Source organism: Kryptolebias marmoratus, linkage group LG3, assembly GCF_001649575.2.
Source record: "Kryptolebias marmoratus isolate JLee-2015 linkage group LG3, ASM164957v2, whole genome shotgun sequence".
In the NCBI taxonomy this organism is placed as follows: domain Eukaryota; kingdom Metazoa; phylum Chordata; class Actinopteri; order Cyprinodontiformes; family Rivulidae; genus Kryptolebias; species Kryptolebias marmoratus.
This window is the reverse complement of record NC_051432.1, coordinates 175,902-200,384: the sequence shown is the minus strand read 5'-3', so window position 1 is coordinate 200,384 and position 24,483 is coordinate 175,902. Positions and strand designations below refer to the sequence as shown.

Genomic DNA, 24,483 nt, shown 5'->3' with positions numbered 1-24,483 from the left:
ATTTGCAGTCCACAATCATTTATAAGTTCACATGTTTTTGGACTAGACAGTCAACCCCAAGTGTCTTCAATGGTAGCATCTTTTATTGTACAGTTGAAACTACATGTCTACATACACTGTTTAAAAAGACAGAATTATTGTTTCTCACTGTCTGATATTAAATCAGACTAAACCTTTCCTGTTTCAGGTCAGTTAGGATTCCCAAAATTATTTCTATTTTCTAAATGGCTGAATAATGAGAGCAAGATTTTTCTATTACTTTCCTCAGAGTCACAAGTTTCCATCCATTTCCTCAGTATTTGGTATCATTGTCTTTAAACTGTCTGACTTGGGTCAAAGGTTTTAGGTTTCCTTCTACAAGTTTTTCACAGTAGTTGCTGGACTTTTGTCCTGTTCCTCCTGACAGAACCAGTGGAACCGAGTCAGGTTTGTAGGCACAAACACACACCTTTTCAGCTCTGCCCACAAAGTTTCTATGGGGTTGAAATTAGATCTTTATGATGATCACTCCAAAACCCTGACTTTGTCTTTAAGCCACTTTGTACCTAATTTGTCAGAATGCTGAGGGTCATTGTCCATCTGAAGAACCATTGGAGCCCAAGCTTTATCTCAAGACAATCATGGCTGATTTCCTATGGATGCCATTTATGTTGTGAAGAGCACCAGTCCCTCCTGCAGAAAGATACCCCCACAGCATGATGCTGCCACCACCGTACTTCACAGATGGGATGGTGGGAATTTCTCCATTTTTCCTCCAAATGTAACAGTGGTGTTTATGGTCAAACAGTTCACTTTTAGTTTCATCAGACCACAGGACATGTCTCCATAAGTTAAGGTCTTTGTCCGTCTGTGCATTTACAAACTGTAATCTGTCTTTTTATGTGTTTTTTTTTTTTTTTTAGTAATGTCTTCTTCCCCTCTGAGTGTTCTTTCAGTCCATGTTGGTTCAGGACTTGTTTCTCTGTGGATAATGACTCTCAGCTTCAGCAGCATCTTCACAAGGTCTTTTTGTTTTGTTTTGGGGTTAATTCACACATTTCACACCAAAACACGTTCATCTCAGGAACACAGAGCCCGTCTCCTTCCTGAGCAGTACGATGGCAGGACATTCATGGTGTTTATACTTGTGTATAAATGTTTGAACAGATAAAAACAGGAAAGGTTTAGTCTGATTTATTATCAGACAGTGAGAAAAAAAAATGATTGTTTTTGTATACAGTGTAAGTAAACATTTGGTTTCAACTGTATATTACTGCTTCCAGGCTAATGTGATTTTGATTTTTATTGGTCTCATTCTTCCCGCTGGTGCTGACTGGGCTGATGGTGGTTTTAGGCATCATGGTGGGGCTAACTGGTGGTTTGTTGCTCATAAGTGCGTCTGATGGCAGTGGTGGGTGACACAGAAGTTCTGAACGTCCTGGCAGGATATCGTTGAGACTTAAAACTTATTTTTTAGCTCTAGCTTCCCACCACACGCATCCACCATGCCATGTGGACTGAGTGCTCCGATGACCAAAATATATAAATGTATTTGTAATAAAGCAAAAATAATTAAACCCTGATAGATGATAGAGTCGGTTGTTATTAGAAGCTTTCATTCTGTAGTTAACCTGCGGTCCCCCTGTTCACCTGCCTCATTTCAGACCGGCTACTCATCAGTTTGCTGTTCGAGCTGCTTCACTGACACAACCATCAGATTTGTTTCTGCGTCTGTGATGATGAAGGTGTTGTTGTCCTCATCACTCTGTTGATCTGAAGACTTGTGAGTCACTGCGTGTGTGAGAACAGTTGATAAATAGTTGCCGTTTCACCTCGGTTGTTTTCTGTATGGTCTGAGCGCCTCTCTCTTTGTTAGCTCTGATGCTGGTATGACTGGACGATCTGCGCTGGTATTGCTTTAAAATATAGATCATGTATTGCAACATTAATGAATACAGTGATCTGACTCATCACACACCGATGACTCAGATCAGCAGGGAGATTGAAAAATGAAAACAAACACCCCTCTGTTACAGTAATCTTTAGATTCTGTCTTCAGAAATAAGCAGGACTGACCCTATAAAAACAGTTGGACAATTAGATGAAATTAAAACTGACTAAAGAAAAAGGTGGGATTAAAAATGCATCTTTGATGGCTTTTAAAGCATATTTTAGTCTAAATCAGGTCACTGAGTTTTTAAAATCAATGTTTATAAAATAAACATTTTTATTTTTCAAAAATGGCTACATCAGTTGAACAAACATTACTCACTTGAAAGAAGAAGGTAAAAACTTTAATAGCACTACAATGTGAAGACAGTTTCCCAGTGAAAAAAAAGACGTGAAATTATGCTGTTTTTAGTCTGCTTTCAGACTGGGACATGCTGGGACACATTCAGTCAAGCAAATGTTTTAGAATGTAAGGAGGAAGTAGCTGAAATCTGCGTGGTTAATTTAAGGAAGGTTTAACGGTGAGGTGTGCAGTAGGAATGACATGGGAGTACATCGGAGATCAGCTCTGAGCCCCTTCCAGTTTTCAGCAGGGATGGACAGGATGACAGACGAGGTCAGACAGGACTCTTCATGAACTACGATGTTCGCAGACGACACTGATCTGCAGTGAGAGTAGGGAGGAGGTGGGAGAGAGTCCAGTGAGGTGGAGAGAAAAGGATCGAAGGTCGGTAGAAGCGAGACAGAATCCTTGTGTGTCAATGAGAAGGACAGAGGTGGAACAGTGAAACTGTAAGGAGAAGTGTTGAAGTTGGATGAGTTTAAGTACAAGGTTCATGGATATAGTGACAGAGGATCTACAGAGGGTTGGTATAACAGAGGAGGCTGCTGGGATAGATAGAGGCAGATGATCTGCACCCCTAAAGGGAGCGACAGAAGAAGAAGTTGCGGAACCTCTGTGAGGATATCGGGATGTAACCTTTTGGTCTCTATTTGTTCCTCTATGTAGGCGAGTACATCAAGAACTGGCGACCGCGCTACTTCCTGTTGAAGACGGACGGTTCTTTCATCGGTTACAAGGACAAACCGCAGGACTCAGACCTGGCTTATCCGCTCAACAACTTTTCTGTAGCAAGTACGACACAAGCACTATCCCACCTCTCCCTGTTCCTGAACCCTAATCTCTGTGTAATACAGCACACCTCTCTGTGGCCCATTCAGAATGTCAGCTGATGAAGACAGAACGACCCAAACCAAACACCTTCATCATCCGCTGTCTGCAGTGGACCACCGTCATTGAGAGGACTTTTCATGTCGACACTCCGGATGAGAGGTTAGAGAGATTTTAATTTGTGTCCTAAAAGTAGATGAAGGCTGTTTGGTTTGTATTGTATTTATTCACTAAAAGATTATTAATCGAGCCCAAGTCAGACATTTACTGCTTTTAGCTCAACCTGTGTTCTGCCCTCTTACGGGTGGTATTGCTGGTAAAATTGTTAGAATTGGATAAAGTTTCAGCATCTGAGCAAAGCAAAGGTTGAATTGATGGTTTTTCTAGAGATTCTGGTGTTAAAATAGACAGTTTCAACCAGATTTTAAAATTTTTTAAAAAAATCTCCACTTTGGAAAACGCTTTGAAAATTTCTCTTTTTCTCTCCTTTTGTGTTGACAAAAGGTCCAATCACAACTGAAAATCTCAATTTTTACAAATATCAGAGGTAGGGCCGTGCAGTTAATCGAATGTGTGATTTCAGTTCTGATTTTTGCTGCAAACATTCACAAAAACAGCATAATTGCCAAAAAACAATATTATTAAAAAGCTTCTACTGTGTCCAACTTTACGAGCGTGCTTTTCTTCTTGTCTCGCCTCCTGAAACTTGTTGAAACTTTTTTTATTTATTGGAATTGTATTAATCTATCTATCATATGATAAGGCATTTTTTAAGGTGAAAAAACATGTTTAAAGTGTAAAATAAAAAAAGAAGAAAATTTGAGGAAGAAAAAAAAAAGCTCTTATCAAGTTCCACAATATAATGGAACTGCAGTACTCTGCTGATTTTAGTCATTTGTGTTTATAATTATATCCAGTAGTCTACATAAATAAACACTTTGTCAGGTGGTTTAATGAAAAGTTCAACAGGAAGGAAAAATTCACCTTCAAGGCAATTCACTTTACGTGCAAAAAATATGCAGTGTTTCCAAACTCAAAGAATAATTGTATTCAGTAATCGTGATTAGGATATTGACCAAAACAATTGTGATTATTAGTTCTTCTATAATGGAGCAGCCCTAATTAGAAGTGGTGAGGACAAGGCCTCGGGCCGAAGATCGGCTGCAGAAAGGCAGACAGCCGAGTTGAAGGGGTGTGAAGAGTGCAGCAGGTGTGATGGTACAGGCTGGTGGGGGGGTAGTGGGATGGTCTGGCAGGGGGTCCGATGCTGAATCTGCTGGAGAACATACGCAGATGAACTCACTGTTACCTGTCATCACATAAAAACATACGATTATGGACTAAAACCATTCTCTTCACTGGACACAAAAGTCAACACACTGCTGGGAGACATACAGGCAGGACTGTGGTCCTGGTTTACAAGTTTCAAATGACTTGGTTTTAAAACACAATAAAGTGCGCATTTTATGATTTCTTTCCTGATGGGATCATAAAGGGATTTATTAAGAGTTAGCTGCCACTCTCTCGTATTTAGGTGACAAACCAATTTCAAGATGATTTATTTCTTGTTTTAGACAAGTTAAAAGTTGTGTTTAGGACAGTTTGCTTAAAACTTAAAAATGTTCACTTATAAAGAGAATTGTTTTCTTAATAATAAACCCTCTGTCTGTTTTATGGTTGTGTTTTAAATAAACATTTTCTTTTTAGTTATTATCCACCACATCACATCAGACGGTGTCTCCATCTTTTAAATGTTGGAAAGTTGGTTTCTCTTGTGCAGTCTGACTATGTGAAAACTGACTTTACTGGGAGTTTAATGGTTCCTATTCCCCTTTTAAAACAGGAGAGTAATGTCTGCTCACATTTAAACCTTTGACTGTGTGCTGCAGGGACGAGTGGGCCGAGGCCATCCAGATGGTAGCAGAGTCGCTGGCTAAGCAGGAGGAGGAAGGCATCCTGTGCAGCCCCACGTCTCAGATTGAGAACGTCAACGAGGAGGAGATGGACACCTCCATCAGCCACTACAAACGAAAGGTACACAACGGCTGGTGCAGGCTTTTATATGACAGCTGTAGGGAAAATGTGTGCCAGAGATCAGCAAACAGAACTGAGAACCAAACTGAACCCTCACTGTGAGCAACAAGTTGTTTGTGAGAGCAGAGGAAGTAGAGCTAGACAGGAACAATCTTTGTGAATACCTGAATGTTTTTATTGCTTCAGTCTTGTGTTCATATGGAAACGTAGTTGTAAGAGCCTCAAAACAGTGTTTTAAAAATCAGATTCCAGTGTGAAAAAACCTTGAAAGGTTTCTGTTTTTTTGTGTAGACAGCCAGAACACAAATGACGTTCTACTCCCACCTCCTGCCTAACCTACGACCCCATGTGTGACAGCCACGTCATCAACAGTAATGACAGATTGTATGCTTGTGTTTGTGTTGCAGATGCTAGGTTCTCACCTACGTCAAAACCTTCACTTACTGCATAACCTCCATGAGCAGACAAGGCTGATGAGCCATAACAGCCTTAAATAGAGCAGAGTAAAAACCCTTCTGATTACACCAAATAATCAAAGGCAAAAAAGCTTTTTATCACTTTACTGAGCTGTCAACACTAAAGCAAACATAAAAAAGCTTTAAAAATATACTGAACATCAAGTATATGTTTAAAACATGTGGGAAATGGTAATGGTTTTAAAAGACAGACACTTGTGTATAAAAAACATTGTAAGGAGAACCCGTCCCTCCAGCTGTCCCTCACTGGATGCTCTGTCTGATATTTGTCCTTTATGTGTTTGGACTGACACGACTCCCAGTCAATATGTAGCTTAATGTGACACAAAGCACAAGTTCCACTTCGTTTTCAGTCTACAAATAAGATTCAGTTTTTGCACCTGTATTCACTGTCATCATCTTTTTCTTCTTGTTTGGAGCATCTGCTTTGATGTATAACAGGCCTGGCTTAGATACTACTGCATTTTAGGTAGTTTTGTGCATTCCTGTCTAGATGAAATCATTTCCAGAAATGATGCTGTGTTTACGAGAATATTCTTATACATGACAAATAGAAAGGTAATACTGGAAATACTGGCTGTGGATCAATGTCCTCCTGGGTCCATTCTGATGGAACAAGGTGGTTTTCCTCTTAAACAAAATGAATGTTGGAGAACAAGGCCAAACAAAACATTTGGTTGTGTTTTCCTCCTGTATTCTGCGCAGACAATGAATGACTTTGACTATCTGAAGCTCCTGGGTAAAGGCACGTTTGGAAAGGTCATTCTGGTGAGGGAGAAGGCCAGCGGCACATACTACGCCATGAAGATCCTGAAGAAGGAAGTCATCATTGCCAAGGTCCTCATCCTGGTTTTTAACCTATAGCTAAGGCTTTGATTGGGTAGCAGAAACATTCTTATTGATTCTTACATCATTTATATATTTTTGCTCATAAATATTAAAATAGCAGCTTACAAACTCTGCTAATTGTTTATCCTGATATGGGCTGGGGTTGCACACATTATACTTCCAGTAACAGTACTCTTTTTGTCTCTTAGCTAATCACTTTTCTTTATTTTATTATTTTTTTTAAACAGGATGAAGTTGCTCACACACTCACAGAAAGTAGGGTATTAAAAAACACTCGGCATCCTTTCCTAACCGTAAGTACGACTGTAGATCCTGTTAAATATCAACCGTAGATGCAGCTGTTCTTATTAAAAACTTGAACAGAGTTCAGTGCAAAGAAACCGTGACCAAAGACTGTTTGTGTGGAAAAATATGGAGGGAATGTTCTGAATTCAGACTCTAAAGCTTCTGTCTTGTATTTTGTGTTGCAGTCCCTGAAGTACTCGTTCCAGACTAAAGACCGGCTTTGCTTTGTTATGGAATACGTCAATGGAGGAGAAGTAAGAGGCTGCTGAAATGTTTTGATGCTGATAATTGGTTTAATCTGTTAATATATTGTTTTACTTGGGAGTTATTTTAAGATACAGTATGTTGAAGAGCCTAACTAATATTGGACTATAGGACAGTCACCCTGTGAGACTCCTGCTCACAGGGTGACTGTCCCCTCAGGTCTTAAAGCCCCGGCTCACCAAATATTTTCCAAGTATTTATTAACGTTGTTGAAAATATCATTCAATAAACCTGAAAGGAACAACGTGAGAGTACATTTGAGAAGTTGCTCCTTTCAATAGCTTGTTAACGCAGATAGCTAATCAGCAACTCAATGCCTTTAGGCATGTAGACATGGTAAAGATGACTTGTTAAATTCAAACTGAACATCAATTTGTTGAAAAAAGGGGATTTTAATGACTTTGACTGTAGCGCGGTTGTTGGCACCAGATGGGCTGGTCTGAGTTTCTCAGAAAGTGCTGATCTACTGGGATTTTTACACACAACCATCTCTAGAGTTTAAAGAGAATGGTCCAAAACCAGAAAAATATCCAGTGAGCGGCATTTGTGCAGATAACAAAAAGCTTTGTTAATGTCAGAGGTCAGAGGAGAATGGGCAGACTGCTTCAAGATGACAAAAAAGCAAAAGTAGCTCAAATAACCACTCCCTACAAACCAAAGGTCTGCAGAAAACCATCTCTGAACACACAACACATCCAACCTTAAAGCAGATGGGCTACAGAAGCAGAAGACCACTCCTGTCAGCTAAGAACAAGAAACAGTCTCTCTCTGTAGTCTTTCTTTAGGGATGTGTGTGATAATTCCAACAGGTCAGCCTGTCTGACTCCAACAACCACACCACATTCAAAGTCATTTAAGTCTCCTTTCTTCCCCATTCTGATGTTTGGTTTGAACTTCAGCAGGTCGTCTTCTCCAAGTCTACATGCCTACAGGGATTATGTTGCTGCCATGGTACTGGCTGATTAGCTATATGAGTTAACGAGCATTTGAACATGTGTACCTAATGAAGGGGCTGGAGAGTGAAAATCGAACTTATAGGAACAGTTGAGCCATTTTGAAGTAGGTCTCTGGTTGTAGATAGCTCTTTGAACAACCTCGGTTTGGAGAAGTGGTTTATTATAGCAGGGCTGAAGAGCTAATGGCTAGTCTGAGCCAAGCTAAGACCAGAGTGGGTTTCTGTCTTAAGCTTCCATCTCCAAAATTTCATGTCGGTTCATGTGAATGCTGCTTCTGAAACCTTTTCACTGCTGTCAATTTCACAATATGAGGTTGTTTATGTAGTATTCTGTTATTATTTACAAGAGCAGATAGCAGCAGATAGCTGTAGCAGTTCCAGTGCAGCTTGCGGTCACTTCCTGCAGGAGTTTTATTATATTCTGTATTCTATTGCTACAGGTCTCTTCTGTAAATGAGATTAGTTTGTCCAGGAATAGTAATGAAATTTCAGAGTTTGGAGCTGTTTTAAGGCAGCAATGATCAACCTTGGTCTTGAGTGAGTTCAGACTAGCCTTTAGCTTGTCAGTCCTGTCCGAATTAACTCTATCTACAACAGGTAAGATATTATGTTTTTATTACTTTTAGACAGAAACCACTTACATTTCTGTCTGATCTGTCCTTTCTATCAATGAGTCAACCTATATAGTTGTATTATTAATGAAATATTAGGCTAACTCCAATTAAAAGAAGGAACATTTCTACTACCTGTTTTGCTTTAAGCTTCATATGAGTCATTCTACTGATGTTTTTTCCTTTAAATTAAATTTAATCTCATCACCTCCATCCCAGCTAATCAGGGGTTTGTTTGCTTGAGATATCCAGCAATGTTTTTCAAGCAATGTTGGTGAATAAGGTGAGAATTTTTTTTTTAAATGTGTGAACGTTTGTCGTTTACTCTTTGCAGCTATTTTTCCACTTGTCAAGAGAAAGAGTCTTTTCAGAGGACCGCACTCGTTTCTACGGCGGCGAGATCGTTTCTGCTTTAGATTACCTGCATTCTGCCAAGATCGTGTACCGCGATCTGAAGGTAAAAGTGCTCCGACATTCAGGATGTGCTGAGCTCACCGAGTTCCTTGACATGTACACTGAAGCGCCAAAACAAACGGTGACTTTTCTCTTTTTTTTCCCTGTTGCTCTGCCCGTCAGCTGGAGAACCTCATGTTGGACAAAGATGGACACATAAAGATTACGGATTTCGGCCTGTGTAAGGAGGGCATCACTGACACTGCCACCATGAAGACTTTCTGTGGGACACCGGAGTACCTGGCTCCTGAGGTCAGAACACAGGAAGTTCCTAAAACTTCCTCGTAATCTAGAAATATGAACATTTGATGTTTGAGCTCTTATCTGGTTTGGTTCTGTATGATGAAGTTGGAACCTGGAGTACCTCACAGACGCAGTTTCTGATGTTTTCTGCACAGCAGAGATGGACGTCACTAAATGATTTCACTTCTTCTACTGTGGCTTTGAATGGAAAACTACGGTTATAGTTCTCAATAAGAGGATATGAAATAGAATATCAAATATGTCAGCTCCAGGAAAGATGAGCAGGCTGATCTCAGTTTTTCCTCCTGATCTGACTGTTACGATGACGTCACCTCAGATGTTAACATCCACACTCACTGCCTTAGAAACGCCAATGTTTGTCAACAACATATCTTATTAATAAGATCTGAACATGTTACTGTAAGGAAGTGTCTCTTCAGTCTGAGTGTACGACAAAGCAAGGTCAACATAACCAATCTTTCTTTTGATTGACTAGCTTGACGAAGTGTAAAGCTCCACAAACATGGACAACAATGATGCTTCAGATGTTACTGTGTTGAGACGTTCTGGTTCAGTCTCTGACCACGTTCACGTAAAAGGGCATTTTATGCCTTTTTTGACGCTTTTTCTGCTTGAAATACACTGCTTGAACAAATAGTTATTTGTAAAAAAATAAATTAAAACCATTCTGCTCACACACACACACACACACTTCATTCAGAAGAAAGCAGGTTGTATTAATGGAACAAGAAGAATATAAAAATCCCGACAGAAACAAACGTTACAATCATAACCAGACAGGAATGTTGCAGTAAACTAATTGAGTTTATATCTGCTGTTGTTCAGTTTGACACAAAAATATCTGAAACGTTTAACTTCACACTCCAGAGCTTTATTCAGATCTGATTCTGAACCATAATTTTCAAATCGACCAAATCAATTAAGTCTTGTATTAATTCAGTATTCTCTGATTTACAAAGGCACTAATGAATTAAACTTAATGTGAACTGCTTAATGGACAAAATACCAAAATCTATGCAGTCCATTCTACCTAATGTAATTCCTTGTTCTGATAGTAGTGTGTGTGTGTGTGTTTTAACTGTAGTGTTACTGCAGCTTCCTTAAAGTGCAAAGTAGGAAATAAAGGCTTGTGAGGATATTCAAATTTCCACCTGCATTTATTACATTCCTTAAACTGAGAGTTATGTGAATTAATTAAACCATTCTGATTAAATGGGGTGATTTGTTTGCTTAAAATGTAAATGCATGGACTGTGTGTGTAAATGAAAATGAAGTGAAACTATATTTGTGTTTAAGGTTGATCATTCAAATACCAACATTTGATCAGCACATAGATTCACCGCATTGGTTGACCTTTGGGTAGATAGTGGGAGTTTTAATTTGACATTATTTAACAATTCAACGTTCAGTTCAAATGCTACAGCACTAAGTGTAATAATGAGGATGTATAAAAGTTGTCTCAGTCAATTTTTTTATCTGGGATATCAAAAAAAGAATCAGTGAATGGATGGAGCTCTGGAGCAGGTGATGAGTTCAGCCTTTCCACACTCCTTTGTGATCCTGAAACTCTGACTTCCAGCTAAACCATTAAAGTTGTTTCATCGCCCTGCCCTCTGAAGAAGAGGTAAAACGGCTGAATGGTGTATTCTCAGGTTCTGGAAGACAACGACTACGGGCGGGCGGTGGACTGGTGGGGTTTGGGCGTGGTGACGTACGAGATGATGTGCGGTCGCCTGCCCTTCTACAACCAGGACCACGAGAAGCTGTTTGAGCTCATCCTCATGGAGGAGATCAAGTTCCCACGAACCCTGTCAGCTGACGCCAAGTCTCTGCTGTCAGGGCTGCTGATCAAGGACCCCAACAAACGGTACACACACACACACACACAAGCTGAAGACGCACTATGGGCAAAACTACGAGGGGAAAAATCAGTAATATTTTCAGTGTTTATACTAACATTTATTTGAGAAGATGTGTGATTGTGACCATTTTCAGAACATAAGTTTAATTTAATGAATTTGTCATGAAGGATCTTTAAAATTTAGCTGTAAAGTAGGATCACTTTTTTTAAATAGTCCGAGTGAAGGATGTTTGCTTTGAGTTTTTGTTAATTTAACAGGAGTGCAGCTTGAGGCTCTTGTGTCTCGTGCAGGTTAACGTTCTGTAAAGATTTGAGCCTCTGATCAGCATTTCCCCTATAAAACTAAACAATAACTGTTGTTTTGGTTTTAACAGCTGTAATCCAATCATTGAGTGCAGTTTTATTTCTCTGCTTTATTGCTTTGTGACTCAGACTGTATTTACCTGTGTAATGATTTCGATGATTATTAATTACAAAGTACCGCTGAGACTGGGTGCTAACATGTGTCCTGGCTGATCCAATCACAGGTGAACAGAGTTAAACACAAGTGAGAACGCTCTGAATTCACATCTTAGGCCACATTCAGTGGTGCTCCGTGACACTAGTGAACACAGTTTTACAACTACGTGAGCGTATATATGTCCTGATCCACGTTAAAAGACCACCTATTCCCCTGATGGGACTTTATGTCAGCAGGATGTTTTATTCGCTCTCCAGACTTTCAGGACAATTACTTTCTATAGGTTTTTGGTTTTTTTAAGGCCCTGGGTCTCATTTTGTAGCAGGCCTTGTCAAATGTTTATAGATGAACTCCACCTTTTCTGCTCCTGACAGGTGTCGTTTTAATGTAACGTCACTTAAACTTAGCGTGGAGGTTTTTAAGGTAAATGTTGTTTCAGGTGTAACAGAGCAGGGCAGCTCTAAAAGTTGGATCACAGGCAGTAAAGTTACTGTTTGTGGGTCTTCTGTCAGCAGGAGGGGATGCTTAGAAATAAGTTGTTACGTCTCACATTATGATCTTTTTAAGATGTTTGTTTAAAAAAATAAATATCTGAAACGTGTTAGTTTCTGAACAGTTACAGTTTCTTACTGAATGTAAATGGGAAGAAACATCAGTGGATCAGACTGTTGCTCAGCTGACCTCGTGTTATGAAATATACACAGACTTGATCAGATCAGACGGGAACATGGGAGTTTCTGTTCTGAACAGGTTCAGATGTGCAGCTCACAGCTGGAAATGTGCTGCTGACCTGTGAACTTAACTCAAAGCCTGCTATGGATTTGTTCTGACCATGAAACACTTTGTCTTCTAGTCATAAAACATGAATCCTCTCAAAGGGATATTTGAGTTATGAACAATTAATATCTTACCTGGTGTATACAGATTTCTGAACAACCTCAGTTTGGAGACATGGTTTACATCTGACAGGACTGATAAGCCAATGGCTCAAAAGTTCATAAGAGATTCACGCAAATGCTATTTTATGCACCATTATATTGTCATCTTTCTGCATTACAGTTATTTACCTGCAGTTTTGGGGATTTTTTCAGGAGAAGATCAAGGCAGCAGCAAAGTGTAACACGTCCAGCAGGAATGTCATGAAATATCTGCTGGAATAACCATGTGACAAAAACCTGACGGCAGTGTAAAGGTTTATGGAATAGCTGGAGTGAGCTGCTGTAAGATTCTGAAGGTTTGGAGTAGTTTTAGGACAGCAGGAAGCAGACCCTCTTCCACAGTCGACTTGTTGTCTGAAAACACGTCTAATCTTCCAAACCTCACTATTATATAAACCTTTACGCTGTCATCAGTTTCACAATACACAGTTATTCCAGCAAAAATGTTTTGAAATTACTGCTATAAGCGTCCCCAGGCTGCCCCAGATGTGCTACCGCTAGCTGCTGCTGCTACTTGTGCTTGTACATAACCATAGAATTCTATGTAAATAACTACGTATAAAACAATTGATGGTGACATACAGTAAAGGTTATCAAACAGGGTTCACACAAACCGCTCAGAAATCTTTGAAATCCACTCTGGTCTTTGCTGGGTTCAGACTAGCTATTAGCTTGTCAGTCCTGTCAGAAATGAACTGTTTCACCACACTGAGCTCGCTCAAAGCGTTATTTATAACAGGAAAGATATTAATAAGAGCTTTTCCACTGTTATCCTCTACAAAATGGCCAAAATCTCCCTTTAAAGTTCATGGCCTCCTGGCTCTAAGTGCAACATGTGCTGTTAGATTCAACAGAGACTGATCCTGGTTAGTTGTCTTTAGCTTTCCTGTATGTCCCTGAATTCACTCATTAGTTCCTTTTAACCATCCTGATGTTTAAAGAAAACCCACTGATACAAACCGGGTTATGGCGTGCTGTTAGTTTCTCTCTCTCTGCTCATCCTGGAGGCATTTCTGTCTCACATGAAGAAGCTGGTGAAAAACAGCAGCTTCAGAAAACGAACCCGTTACCCTGAGGAGTTATTTCAGGATCAGGTGGAGACTTGAAAAGGGGATCTTTCATGTCTGGCTGAGACGTCTTCTTCTTCTCTCCTCTGTCGACAGGCTGGGCGGAGGACCGGATGACGCGAAGGAGATCATGCGACACAGTTTTTTTGGCACAATCGACTGGCAGGACGTTTACGACAAGAAGGTGAGACAGGATTCTGCCGCCACGCGTCATCTTAACTTCAGAGGCCGATTAAAAGACGCATCAGAGGTATTTTTGTATCAGGGTTACCTCGTTCATCTAAAGATGTCTGACTGGGATGGAGACCAAAATAGAACAAAAGTTAAACAAAATTACCTCATCTTTATCTCATTTAAATATTTATGATGTCCCACGAATCCTTTTCTGGAGTTTCTTGAAAGTTGACTCAAAAAAAGGAAAAAAGGAGAAGATTTTACACCGCAAAGAAGCAAGATAGCATTGTTTTTTTGTTACTAAAACAGTTTTTAGTGAAACATTTTACCTACAGAACTTTTGAGTTGTTACAGCATGAAAAGCACAGGTGTGATGATGAAGGTCCTGTTTGTGCTTCAGGAAACCTTGAAAGAAATTAAGTAACTTTGGTATTAATGAACATTATTGGAATTCAGCCATTAATAATACAGTCACACCTCTAAAAATTAATTTACCTTGTTCTAACGGGGGATTTATAGCTTGAAAAACTGTATGTTAAACATATTTTCCCCATGAAAAATAAGAGAAATGCAAAGTGTTTATGTTGTCTAATAATTCAGCTGTCCTTCTTATCGAACCAATCTACTGTTGAATTCCTTAAACCAGGTGTGGGCAATCCTGGTCCTCGAGGGCCACTATCCTGCATGTGTTACTTGTTTCCCTGCTCCAACACACCTGATTCAGAGGTTAAATCACCTCTTCATGTTCTGCAGAAGCCTGTTAATCACCCATTGATTCAAATCAGGTGTGTTGGAGCAGAGGAACAAGTAAAACCTGCAGGATACTGGCCCTCGAGGACCAGGATTGGAGACACCTGCCTTAAACAATAAAGAGTATTCAGATTACAAATCATACTGGGACAACTGAACCAGCTTCAGACACAGAGACCACATAAAACTTCAAGGCCAACACAGATATGTTGAATCTGTAATGTACAAATAATTCATACAAAATGTAAGGTTTCAAAATCAAACTCAAACACATCCAAGCATTATTTTTATTATTTAGTAAAGGTTTTTAGTTTAGTAGCCTAGAACTGTCTTCTTCAATTGTTTCTTTTTAAAAGGAAACAGAAAAAACTTGAATAAATATATATTTTTGAAGTTTTCTGTTTGGTTGAATGAGTTTTGCATAATGTTGGTGGCCCTGTGGCCCTGCCCCGTCTTGTACTAAGAAGGAAGGTAAATATAAATATATGTGAGCTTTAAATCTGTGGCGGCGAGACTCAACAAACCCTAAATCTTCACTAAAAGATAACAGGATCTACGACGGGGGGTCTGACGGTACTTGGAAGGGAGGAATTTCAAGAAGCTAATATCTTATGCTGAGAAGAATCCAAAATAACTTAAAAAGAACAAAATGATTTAACTTTTCAGAATCCATAGACTATATAGGCTATAGACTATATATATGTTTATTGGCCATACAGCCTATGGGTTCTAATACATAAACATATTTCTAAATAAAGATTGTTTGTGGTTATATTTGAGGATTATAAAACCAACATTTGATCAAAACATAAATGTAGTACAATAACTGACTTCTACTGAGCCCCTAAAGAGACACTGGTAAAAATATATACGTATATTTAAAATAGGTTTCTTGTGTGCATGGGAAACAAACTATCACCAGATAGTTTTCTCACACACAAGTAACTATTTGAACCTCACCAGATAATCCTCTCTGTGGTCTAGTGAGCTAAACGTACAAATCCCGGTCACTACAGAGAAGAATATGCATCCACCTTCCTGAAAACACTAAATATTCCTGATATCATCATCCAAATACTCCATGAAGATGAGATAAATCCTATAGCTGTTTAATAACATTGCACATGTAATCTCAGGTCAAATTATTGTCCATCAGGCACTTTTCTGCTGCGCACAAGATGATATTGTGTGAGAATTGTTTCTTCTGCACACGAGGAACCTGTTAAATGTTTTTACACCATCGCCCCCTTTAGGGCCTCTGCACATCTAAGATAACAGCAGAATTTAAATTTGTGTTATCTGACTGTCTGATATTTATCTAAACTGTTTCAGCTCCAGGTATTATTCTGACAACATATACAGTAAATGTTGTTACGGTCTGATTTTTCTATTTGGGATATCATTCAGAACAGGATAAATCCAATCAAACTTTATTTATAAAGCACCTTTCAGCGTAACACAACGTGGTGCTTTACACCAGATAAAAACTACACCTAAAAGAAGAGCAACAAGCAAACAGAGACAACAGAAACCTACCATATTTTCTGGACTATAAGGAGCACTTAAAAGCCTTAACGACAGCGCGCCTTATAATCCGGAGCTCCTTATATATGTAAGAAGTCGTAATGTTTTAGTACGACTTTGGTAACCTACAAAGCCGCACCGCTTGCAGCATTAAGGCTCAGTTATAGTCACGCTCTGAAATGTTGCGCGGGGCTCCGTGCACGGCGCGGACCTAAATAGTCCGATGCACTTTATATATGAAAAATGTTTGGAAATGGACCATTCGTTGACAGTGCGTCTTATAATCCAGAGCGCCCTTGTAAGTGACCAGGCCAGTCAAGTATGAGGACACAAAAACAAATTTCAAAAAAGGTGGCTTGTATTCCCCAAAATTACACAGAATTCAAACAGTTTATTTTTTATGGCCCTTAAAAGAGGTCAAATAAAGAAAACTAAACTCAAGGAAAAATAACAAAACTTCCCAGTTTCTCAAACAAAACTAACTGACCTCTCATACAACAAACAAAGGAAAGTTAAATACCTGGCTGATCAGACCAGACTAATAAACATAAAGCGGGGGGAAACATCTAATCATAATTCTAACAAAACACATAATTAGCTAAAATTTAATACAAATAAAGATAACTAAGCATAAAGCTAACAAAATAAACAACAACAACAAACACACTTGTATAAGAATAAACAAAAATAAACTTCCTAATCCCCCCCCCCATGGTGAACTCCACATAAGAAAGCAAAAACACATGTTAAGTCAGACAACATGAAACATACAAAAGTTAACTTAAATGTGCGCGCTACAACTAAGAACTAATGTGTTTCACTATTGTCAAACAAAAACATACATATAGTGTAGTGAGTGTGAGATCTGTGAACTTAAAGAGTGTTGCTGCGTGTGATTACCACCCGTGTGGCCATCACAGCCCTATAGTGTGGAAAATACGGTACAAACAGTCATTTAGAGCAGCAACACTTAAACAATGGGAGCTAATAAAATACAAAAGTTGTACAAGCATAGATTCTAAAATCTACAAATTGTAAATTTCTTTCTTTCAGGTAAACTATTTAGAACCAGTTCCAGAGATGCTGAGTGTCTATAAGCTGTCTATAAGAACGGCCTCTAATAAAACCAGAACTGAAGGTTTGTTTAAATCCATGTTGGGTCTGAAGTCATTTAAAATCCTAATCAGTTGTGTCTCTGTTCTCTGTACTGGGACCGGATCTAAAACCAGATACTGAATAAAACGATTTAACTGGATAAAACCAAGTTTCATTAAAACTTTACTTGAAAACAGCAGCTTTGATCTGTAGCTCTTTAGGTTGAAGGCATCTGGGTTACTTCCCTTCAGGTGGGTTTAATGAAAAACCCTGCATTTCATTGAGAAATAACTCAATCAGGACAGATTCCTCTCGTGTTTCTTCTTGAACCAACAGCAGGTTTTGGGTCAAAATTTGCGAAATTGATTTTGGGAAAGATTTGAGCTGGATGGTGCTTTTTACTGACAGTTTATTCAATCAAGTTTATTTATATAGCACATTTCAGCAACAAGGTAGTTCAAAGTGCTTTTCATCATAAAAACACAAAAATAAAAAGTCCATCCATCCATTCTCTTCCTCTTATCCGGGGTCGGGTCGCGGGGGCAGCAGCCTAAGCAGGGAGACCCAGACTTCCCTCTCCCCAGCCACTTGGGCCAGCTCCTCCGGGGGAATCCCAAGGCGTTCCCAGGCCAGCCGAGAAACATAGTCCCTCCAGCGTGTCCTGGGTCTTCCTCTGGGCCTCCTCCCAGTGGGACACGCCTGAAACACCTCACCAGGTGTTCCGGGCACGTGTTTGAGTTTTGTGTTGTGTTTGAGCAGATAGAAAAATCATAAAAAGTCCTAAAAATAAAAATTCAGACTGAAAGTGAACTCACCACCTGCTCCAGATCAGTACCTTTAAGTACAACCCTCAGGTTTTTGCTGTTTTTCTTCTTCTGCTGCTCAGCAGAATGAATAAATAAATAGGAAATGCAGTTTGTGTCAGAAAATGGTTTAAGTAACACTATGTAAGCTTTGTGTTTGAGCAGATAGTAAAATCATAAATTCATTTTATTATTTTTTTAAATTTATTTATTACTCTTAAAACTGGAGAAATGGGCATCTCACTCTGAATCCATCTTTAAGCTCACAATAAATGAGATGAAAACCCAGAGGTAGAGACGACACCAGGCCCCGAAGCACAGACACTTGGAGCTTATTAAAAAGTCTGAGCAACAAAAGAACAAAACGAGTGCAGACTCCCTGAAAGACTGCGGGTGCACTAAATCAGAAAGAAACAAAACGTTCAGTCATTTCCATCATCCCCCACAGAACAGGAGTCACCATGTTCTCTGGATTCAGATTTGAAAAATGAGAAACTTTCAACCGAAGAAGAAGCATTAATTGAAAATAAATAAAAAGAACTCCTTTGGAATGAACATCGTTGACCTCGCCTTTAAAAGAAGCATCATAGCGTTCGCTGACTGTTGTTGATGGGATGTTGAGTCAACCTGCTTCCTGTCTGTTCCAGCTGGTCCCCCCCTTCCAGCCCCAGGTCTCCTCGGAGACAGACACACGCTACTTCGATGAAGAATTCACAGCACAGACCATCACCATCACCCCGCCTGAAAAATGTAAGCACGTCCCGCTCCGTAGCATCTTCACTCACTGTTTAAATAGTTCTGTTGTTTTTGAGTAAATTCTACTTTTATGAGATAAGAATGAGAGCTCTGCTGCTTCTCTACATTAGGATCACTTTATTGTTCACTGCTGAGTGTGTTCATTCTCTGACGCTCTACAGGAGCAAAACGTCTTCTAAGAAAACAACTTTATTCATTTAAAATAATAAACTCATCAGATTTGGCAGCTGCACAGCAGGAAGGTCATCAGATCCTTTCTGTACGGAGTCTCAATGTTCTTTATGTTAGAGTCGTTTTTCCTCCCACAGACCAAAAAGTAAAGTCTTTAACAAAGGAATGCATATCACCCACAGCCTAAAATCATCTCATGCTGAGAGAAGACAGAGTTGTAGCCATTTTGGTCAAATTGTGGAGACATGATGCACTGTCTCGTGTAACCTTGTGAGATCTGTTTGTTCTCAAAGTATGTGTTAGGAATGACTCTCAGCTACTACCACACCAAACATCAGCTCAATATGTGTACATTTGACTGAGTTTTAGCCATTTCTGTGTTGACTAAGATTGATTAGCTGTGGCAGCCATCTTGAATTGTGTTGTCTCTAAAGGTTAATCAGTTGTAGATGCACACCCTGTGCTTATGTGCTCAAAATGTCATTCAAATTCATCCTGTGGTTCATGAGTTATTTTGCTAACAGACAAATAAGCTTTACTCCAATAGTAAAAGCCAAAGTTTTAATAAACAGATCTTGGGCAATCATTTAGAGCTCTGCTGTGATTAACTAACTAGTACACTTAAAGCAGCAGAAAGACAAACACACCTTGTGAGAGAGGTTAAAGGTCACCCAACCTTCAGCACAGACGTCAGCAGAACAGAAAAGCCTGAGCCAGCTGATGTCTGCCTCTGATCTCTGGTTTTTCAGACGACGAGGACGGGATGGACGCCGCGGACAACGAGCGAAGGCCTCATTTCCCACAGTTCTCCTACTCAGCCAGCGGGCGGGAGTGAGCTCCGCCCTCCTGGATCGTCCCATTCGTGGCCATTTTGAGGAAAACGCGTAGCCATTCTAGAAAAAAAATACCAGTCTCCCCTCTTGTTCTCTTCATCTGCCTCCTCGCGGATGGGGGGAAGTCTTTGTAGGGACTTTAAAAGAGGTTTTTGCACAGTGGGCTAGACTCAAACTGGTCTCCCCACACTAAAAAAAAAAAAAAGAAAAAGGAAAAAAAGAAGAAGTCTCCGACATTTTCAGCGCTACTTACCGCAGAAGGCAATGTTTTTGTTATTTATTTTCTTTCTGTCAGTATTAAGCTGTCGACCCATGTTGTGTTCATCTTTTCTTGTTTGTCGTTTCTGCCCCTTTCTCTCCTCTTTCTTTTGACTTTTTTGCACTTGGTTTGGAAGAGCCGTTTTAGGGAACAAAAACCAAAAATGTTGCCTTACGTGTGCAGATGTTTCGTTTCACGCCAACAGGGTGGTTTTTGTCTTTCGTTTTTCCTTTGGGAGAAGGCAGACAGGTTTTGGGTCAGTCGCAGCTGAGGATAAGTGCATGGCTCGTGGGTCACTCATTAAAGAGCAAGGAAAAAACAAAAAAAACAATTCTTCCTCCATACATTTGCCGTGGTGGCACACATCCCCCAATCCCATGGCAATAAAAATCAGCGTAAAGGTCAAAAAATAAAAAAACAAAGACAGAAAATGAGTGGATGAGTTTGTTCATCACTGCAGTAGGACTTTGTATTTGTTTTAACACATTAACTTTAAGGTTGTTGATTCTGAAACACTAAACTGCCACAAAGTGCACGGCTCACTCAGGCACACAGAGCACAAGCTCCGCCCCAACTCTCCACCGACCGGCAGGAGTCGTCCTCTGCTTCCTCACCGCTCCTCCTCCTCCTCCTCACAGCTGTAGAACTGGGATGTCTACACAGGCTGTGGGATCAACCATATGCTGTCATAGCACACACACACGCTCAACACGCACAGATTTCTGCTTCACATTAGACTCGAGTCGGTAGTTGTTTCCATACTAAATCAGGCGGTGTGTTTTCTAAAAAAAAAAACAAACAGACTTCCGCATCGTTTGTCACTTCTACCACAGCTTGTAAATCTTTTTTGCGTTTTCTCTGAGTTACGTCGTTTTTAAAGACGATCAAATGCTGCTAAAATGTGGTCCCATGTGGTCCGTGTTTTTGACTCTAAAAGAAGCTGAATTGAACGTTTGAAACCACTGGAATCAACAATAAATCTGTGATGACCTCAAACCTCAACACCTGAACAGGACCGGGCCCTCTTTATGAAGTCAGATAGGTTAAATGCTGTCAGCATGAGACATAAAATAATAACTAAATGCAACTTAAGTTCTTTTACGAGCTGAGGATTGTCAGGCTGATGGTTTTGAACACATTTCTGTCTGATCAGCTGACTTAAAGGTACTCACTGCAAGCCATGAAGACTGGTCAAAAAGACAACAAACGTAGAGAAAGACTCAAACTCCACACAGTATTTTGCTCATATCAATGACTAATCTCTCCTTAAATTAAAAATCCGTAAGCAAAATTTGTGACCAGCTCCCGACTACCACATGTTTGTTTACATAAGTAAAGAGCCGAGGTGACTGAAAATAGGTCAACAATGGTGACATCCCTAGAAGAGCTGTTTGGGATGGAGAAGCCTGATAGTTCTGATGTGTTTGTATGTACTCACGCTCAGATTTGTTGAGTAAAAGATCGGTCTAACAGGAGTTCCACAGAAGCTGTGCATCTGTCTTTATTGCGCCCCGTCGTTCTGCTTGATCCCTGATATTTATTCTTGTCTTACTCGATCTTTCTCTTTTCTTTTCACATTTAGCAGCAGAGTCACTCTCATATTTCTACCTAAACATCTTCTCTGAGATTCTGATTTGTTTACCTCCACAGACGACAGCCAGCCTAATGAAGGTCAGTCACCTGACTCAAACTTCTATATGGTTTTCAGAGGATTCTGCAGTGTTTTCGTTGAGCGCACACCCGCATTCCAGTGTAGCAAGTCTATTGGAGTTAACTTTCAAACTGCACCGTTTGATCTAGTTCATGATGGCCTTTTTTATGTTTTCGTATTTCATACGTTGCAATGAGTACCTTTAACTAAATGAACCCAAAACAACAAATTATCAGGCTTTTTTTTTTTTTTTTTAAATCTTCACACTATTTGGATATTTCTATGTGCCCACTGCTGCCACGAAGCGTCCGCTGCATTCAGAGGAACTCGGTCCGTGGCGAACACAAAAAGTTCCAATGTCGGGACGTTTCAGAGCAGATCAGACCTAAATGAAAGTCCCGGTGTTTCATGAAAACACGTCAGATCTGACTGGTTCCTGGAGAACGCTGCCGACACAAAAAGTACTTCCAGGTTCCTGAGCAAGTCTGGAAAAGAACATTTGAATGATGACAGGGAAGCATGTGACAAAAACCTGGTTCAGACATATCTGTGACTAAAGAGCAGCCATGTTTGCTTGTGTTTCCTGCAGGAGAGTCTAATTAAAGAAAGATTTCCACACACACACAGGGATTTAAGACGAGAACTATCACCCAGATGCTAGTGGAGACCAAGCTTCAGACACGAGGGGAGGAGGGGGGGATGGGGTCCTGCTCCTGAATCCCAGGTGACATGAAAACTGAGCCGTAAGACACTCAAACACGAAGACTGTGAGGGCTCCCAGAAAACCACTGAGTCGCCCTGAACTTCTTGATGTACATATGCAATGCCGGGTTTTTATTTACTTTGTTTTGTTTTGTCCTTCAGACGAGGCAAATTAAGCAACGAGTGGGGGGGGGCTGCTTTCAAGAATAGACGAATAAAGAGGATTAAGGACGAGACCCAACTACTGATCAGTTTTTCTTTTTGTTTTGTTTTTTTGTGGCACAAACTTTACTTGCCATCACTCACGGAGGATGTTTCCACGGAGACGAACCCCACTGCAGCCTTCCTGGCGTCAACACGGTCCCTGAAAACAATCGACTCCTAAAAACTGACTGGAAGTGTGGAGTCTGCACCATCATCTTCTGTTCCCCCTCTCCGGAAGACAAAAAGAGAAAGAAAACCCTAAACCAGGACCGTGGCTGGGTTTTTTTTTTTTTTTTTTAGTTTAATGCTGTATCATCAGGTTGTTCTGCTCCCACCCCTCCTCCCTCCTCCCTCCTCCTCTTCTTTTGTACCACAGTGTTAGTTTTATTTATGTTCATCATTCCAAGCAGTGTTCCCTTGTATGTTGTTTAAAAAAAAAAAAAAGAAAAGGAAAAAAAAAGGCACGTATTGAAAGTCTCAGAGAGGTGATGATGGCTGCGTTAACTGAAGTCTCTATTTTTTTTTTTATTTTTTATTGTTTTGGATGATTTGCTTGTTTGTTTTCTTACCAAAACATTAGAGCAAGAACCCAGTAGTGGACTTGCGTTGCCGTGGTAGTATTTATTTTGAATTAAATTAAAACAGATACATTTCAGGGTTTTCTGCTGTCGTGACTCTCATTTTGGATGTTTTGGACCCCTCAGACCTGAACTCAAACTGATCGACAGACATGAAAGTAACACTGCTGTTTCTCCGTAGGATCCAAGGCGAGATGAAGACCCTCAGGGGTCCCTCATCTTCATCAAATATCATACCACACTATTCTGCACTGCTTCCCTGTGATACAACGAAACTGGTCCTAGATCAGATAAGAGCATTTTAGACAGTGACTTTTAGTGAACATCATATAACTTGTTTTCACTCTCTACAAAGGGCCCCTGATCTGCTTTTATGGTACATCAGGCTAGTTTGGAGGGCAGGTGTAAGAGCCATCAGCTGTTACACAAACGTGATTAAGTGATTGATGACCCACTGATGAGAACTTTATGTATTTATTTATGTTGACACTGACAGTAACAATATCCTCCTCCATCTTTAATACCAGCCCTGGACTCCAGTCAGATTTATGTGAAGCTGGTGGATCTAAATCGGTTTGTTTTAGACTACTTGGAAAATTTATCTGCAGATGTCACGCAGACACAATCTTATTTTGTTAAAGGAAACCCCCCCCAAAGGTCACTGAAATAAGTTGAAACTGACAAATGTAATAAATAGAGAATTTAATATGAAAAATCAGCCAATGAAAATCAGTCATTGCTATTGAATTTTAGGTCAATATCATTATTTAAAAAAAACACTCATAAAACTGGCCTTGATAAAAAAGATGGTACCCCTAAAATAGATTGACACAGGGACATGTTAAACTAAGGCACGTCCTGTAATTTCATCCCAGGTATCTTCAGTCCTGTAATCAGTCAGTCTGCCTGTTTAAAGGGTGAAAAGTAGTCACTGTGCTGTTTGATATCATAGTGTGATATCACGGTTGCAGAGAAAACGTGGACTGGAATCCATGTAGTGTGGGAGTATGTTATATGAACAAGTGGAATGGATCGGATAACGAAGTTTGTAGGGAAAACATGGACTGGATTTCATGTGGTGAGAGAGTACTCTATATGAACAAGTGGAATGGATTTGGAACTGACAGATTTATGATCATATATTTGAGTTAATAATGAAATAATATATGGTTATTTATTTAAACTCATATTCTGGCCACATTATATGGAGTTTTTGTAAAAAAAAAAAAAAAACTAATTTTTTTTTTTTTTTACACCAAAATTATTTAGGGAGGCTGAAGCCCCCCTAAAATAGGCCTAGTGACGCCACTGGTGTGTAACACACTGAACAGGGAGCACAGAAAGCTGAGGACAGTTCTGTTCTGGG

At 39.8% G+C, this 24,483-nt stretch overlaps 1 protein-coding gene across 2 annotated transcripts in view; it reads left to right on the top strand.

Annotated features, from left to right (window-relative positions):
• Positions 1-23,038, top strand: part of akt3b (v-akt murine thymoma viral oncogene homolog 3b) — a 35,210-nt gene extending 12,172 nt beyond the window's left edge. The window contains exons 3-15 of one of the 2 annotated variants that reach the window (XR_005232992.1): positions 2,939-3,064; positions 3,151-3,262; positions 4,990-5,134; positions 6,316-6,447; positions 6,687-6,752; positions 6,930-6,998; positions 8,909-9,031; positions 9,151-9,279; positions 10,944-11,158; positions 13,714-13,801; positions 18,611-18,713; positions 19,640-21,653; positions 22,223-23,038. Coding sequence is in view for 1 of the 2 variants with exons in the window: in XM_017433764.3 (XP_017289253.1) it covers positions 2,939-3,064; positions 3,151-3,262; positions 4,990-5,134; positions 6,316-6,447; positions 6,687-6,752; positions 6,930-6,998; positions 8,909-9,031; positions 9,151-9,279; positions 10,944-11,158; positions 13,714-13,801; positions 18,611-18,713; positions 19,640-19,725 (1,394 nt within the window). In the remaining variant the exon portion in view is untranslated. Of the gene's footprint in view, positions 1-2,938; positions 3,065-3,150; positions 3,263-4,989; positions 5,135-6,315; positions 6,448-6,686; positions 6,753-6,929; positions 6,999-8,908; positions 9,032-9,150; positions 9,280-10,943; positions 11,159-13,713; positions 13,802-18,610; positions 18,714-19,639 lie in introns of both variants that reach the window. The other variant, XM_017433764.3, reaches the window with a different exon arrangement.
• Positions 23,039-24,483: the final 1,445 nt, after the last annotated feature.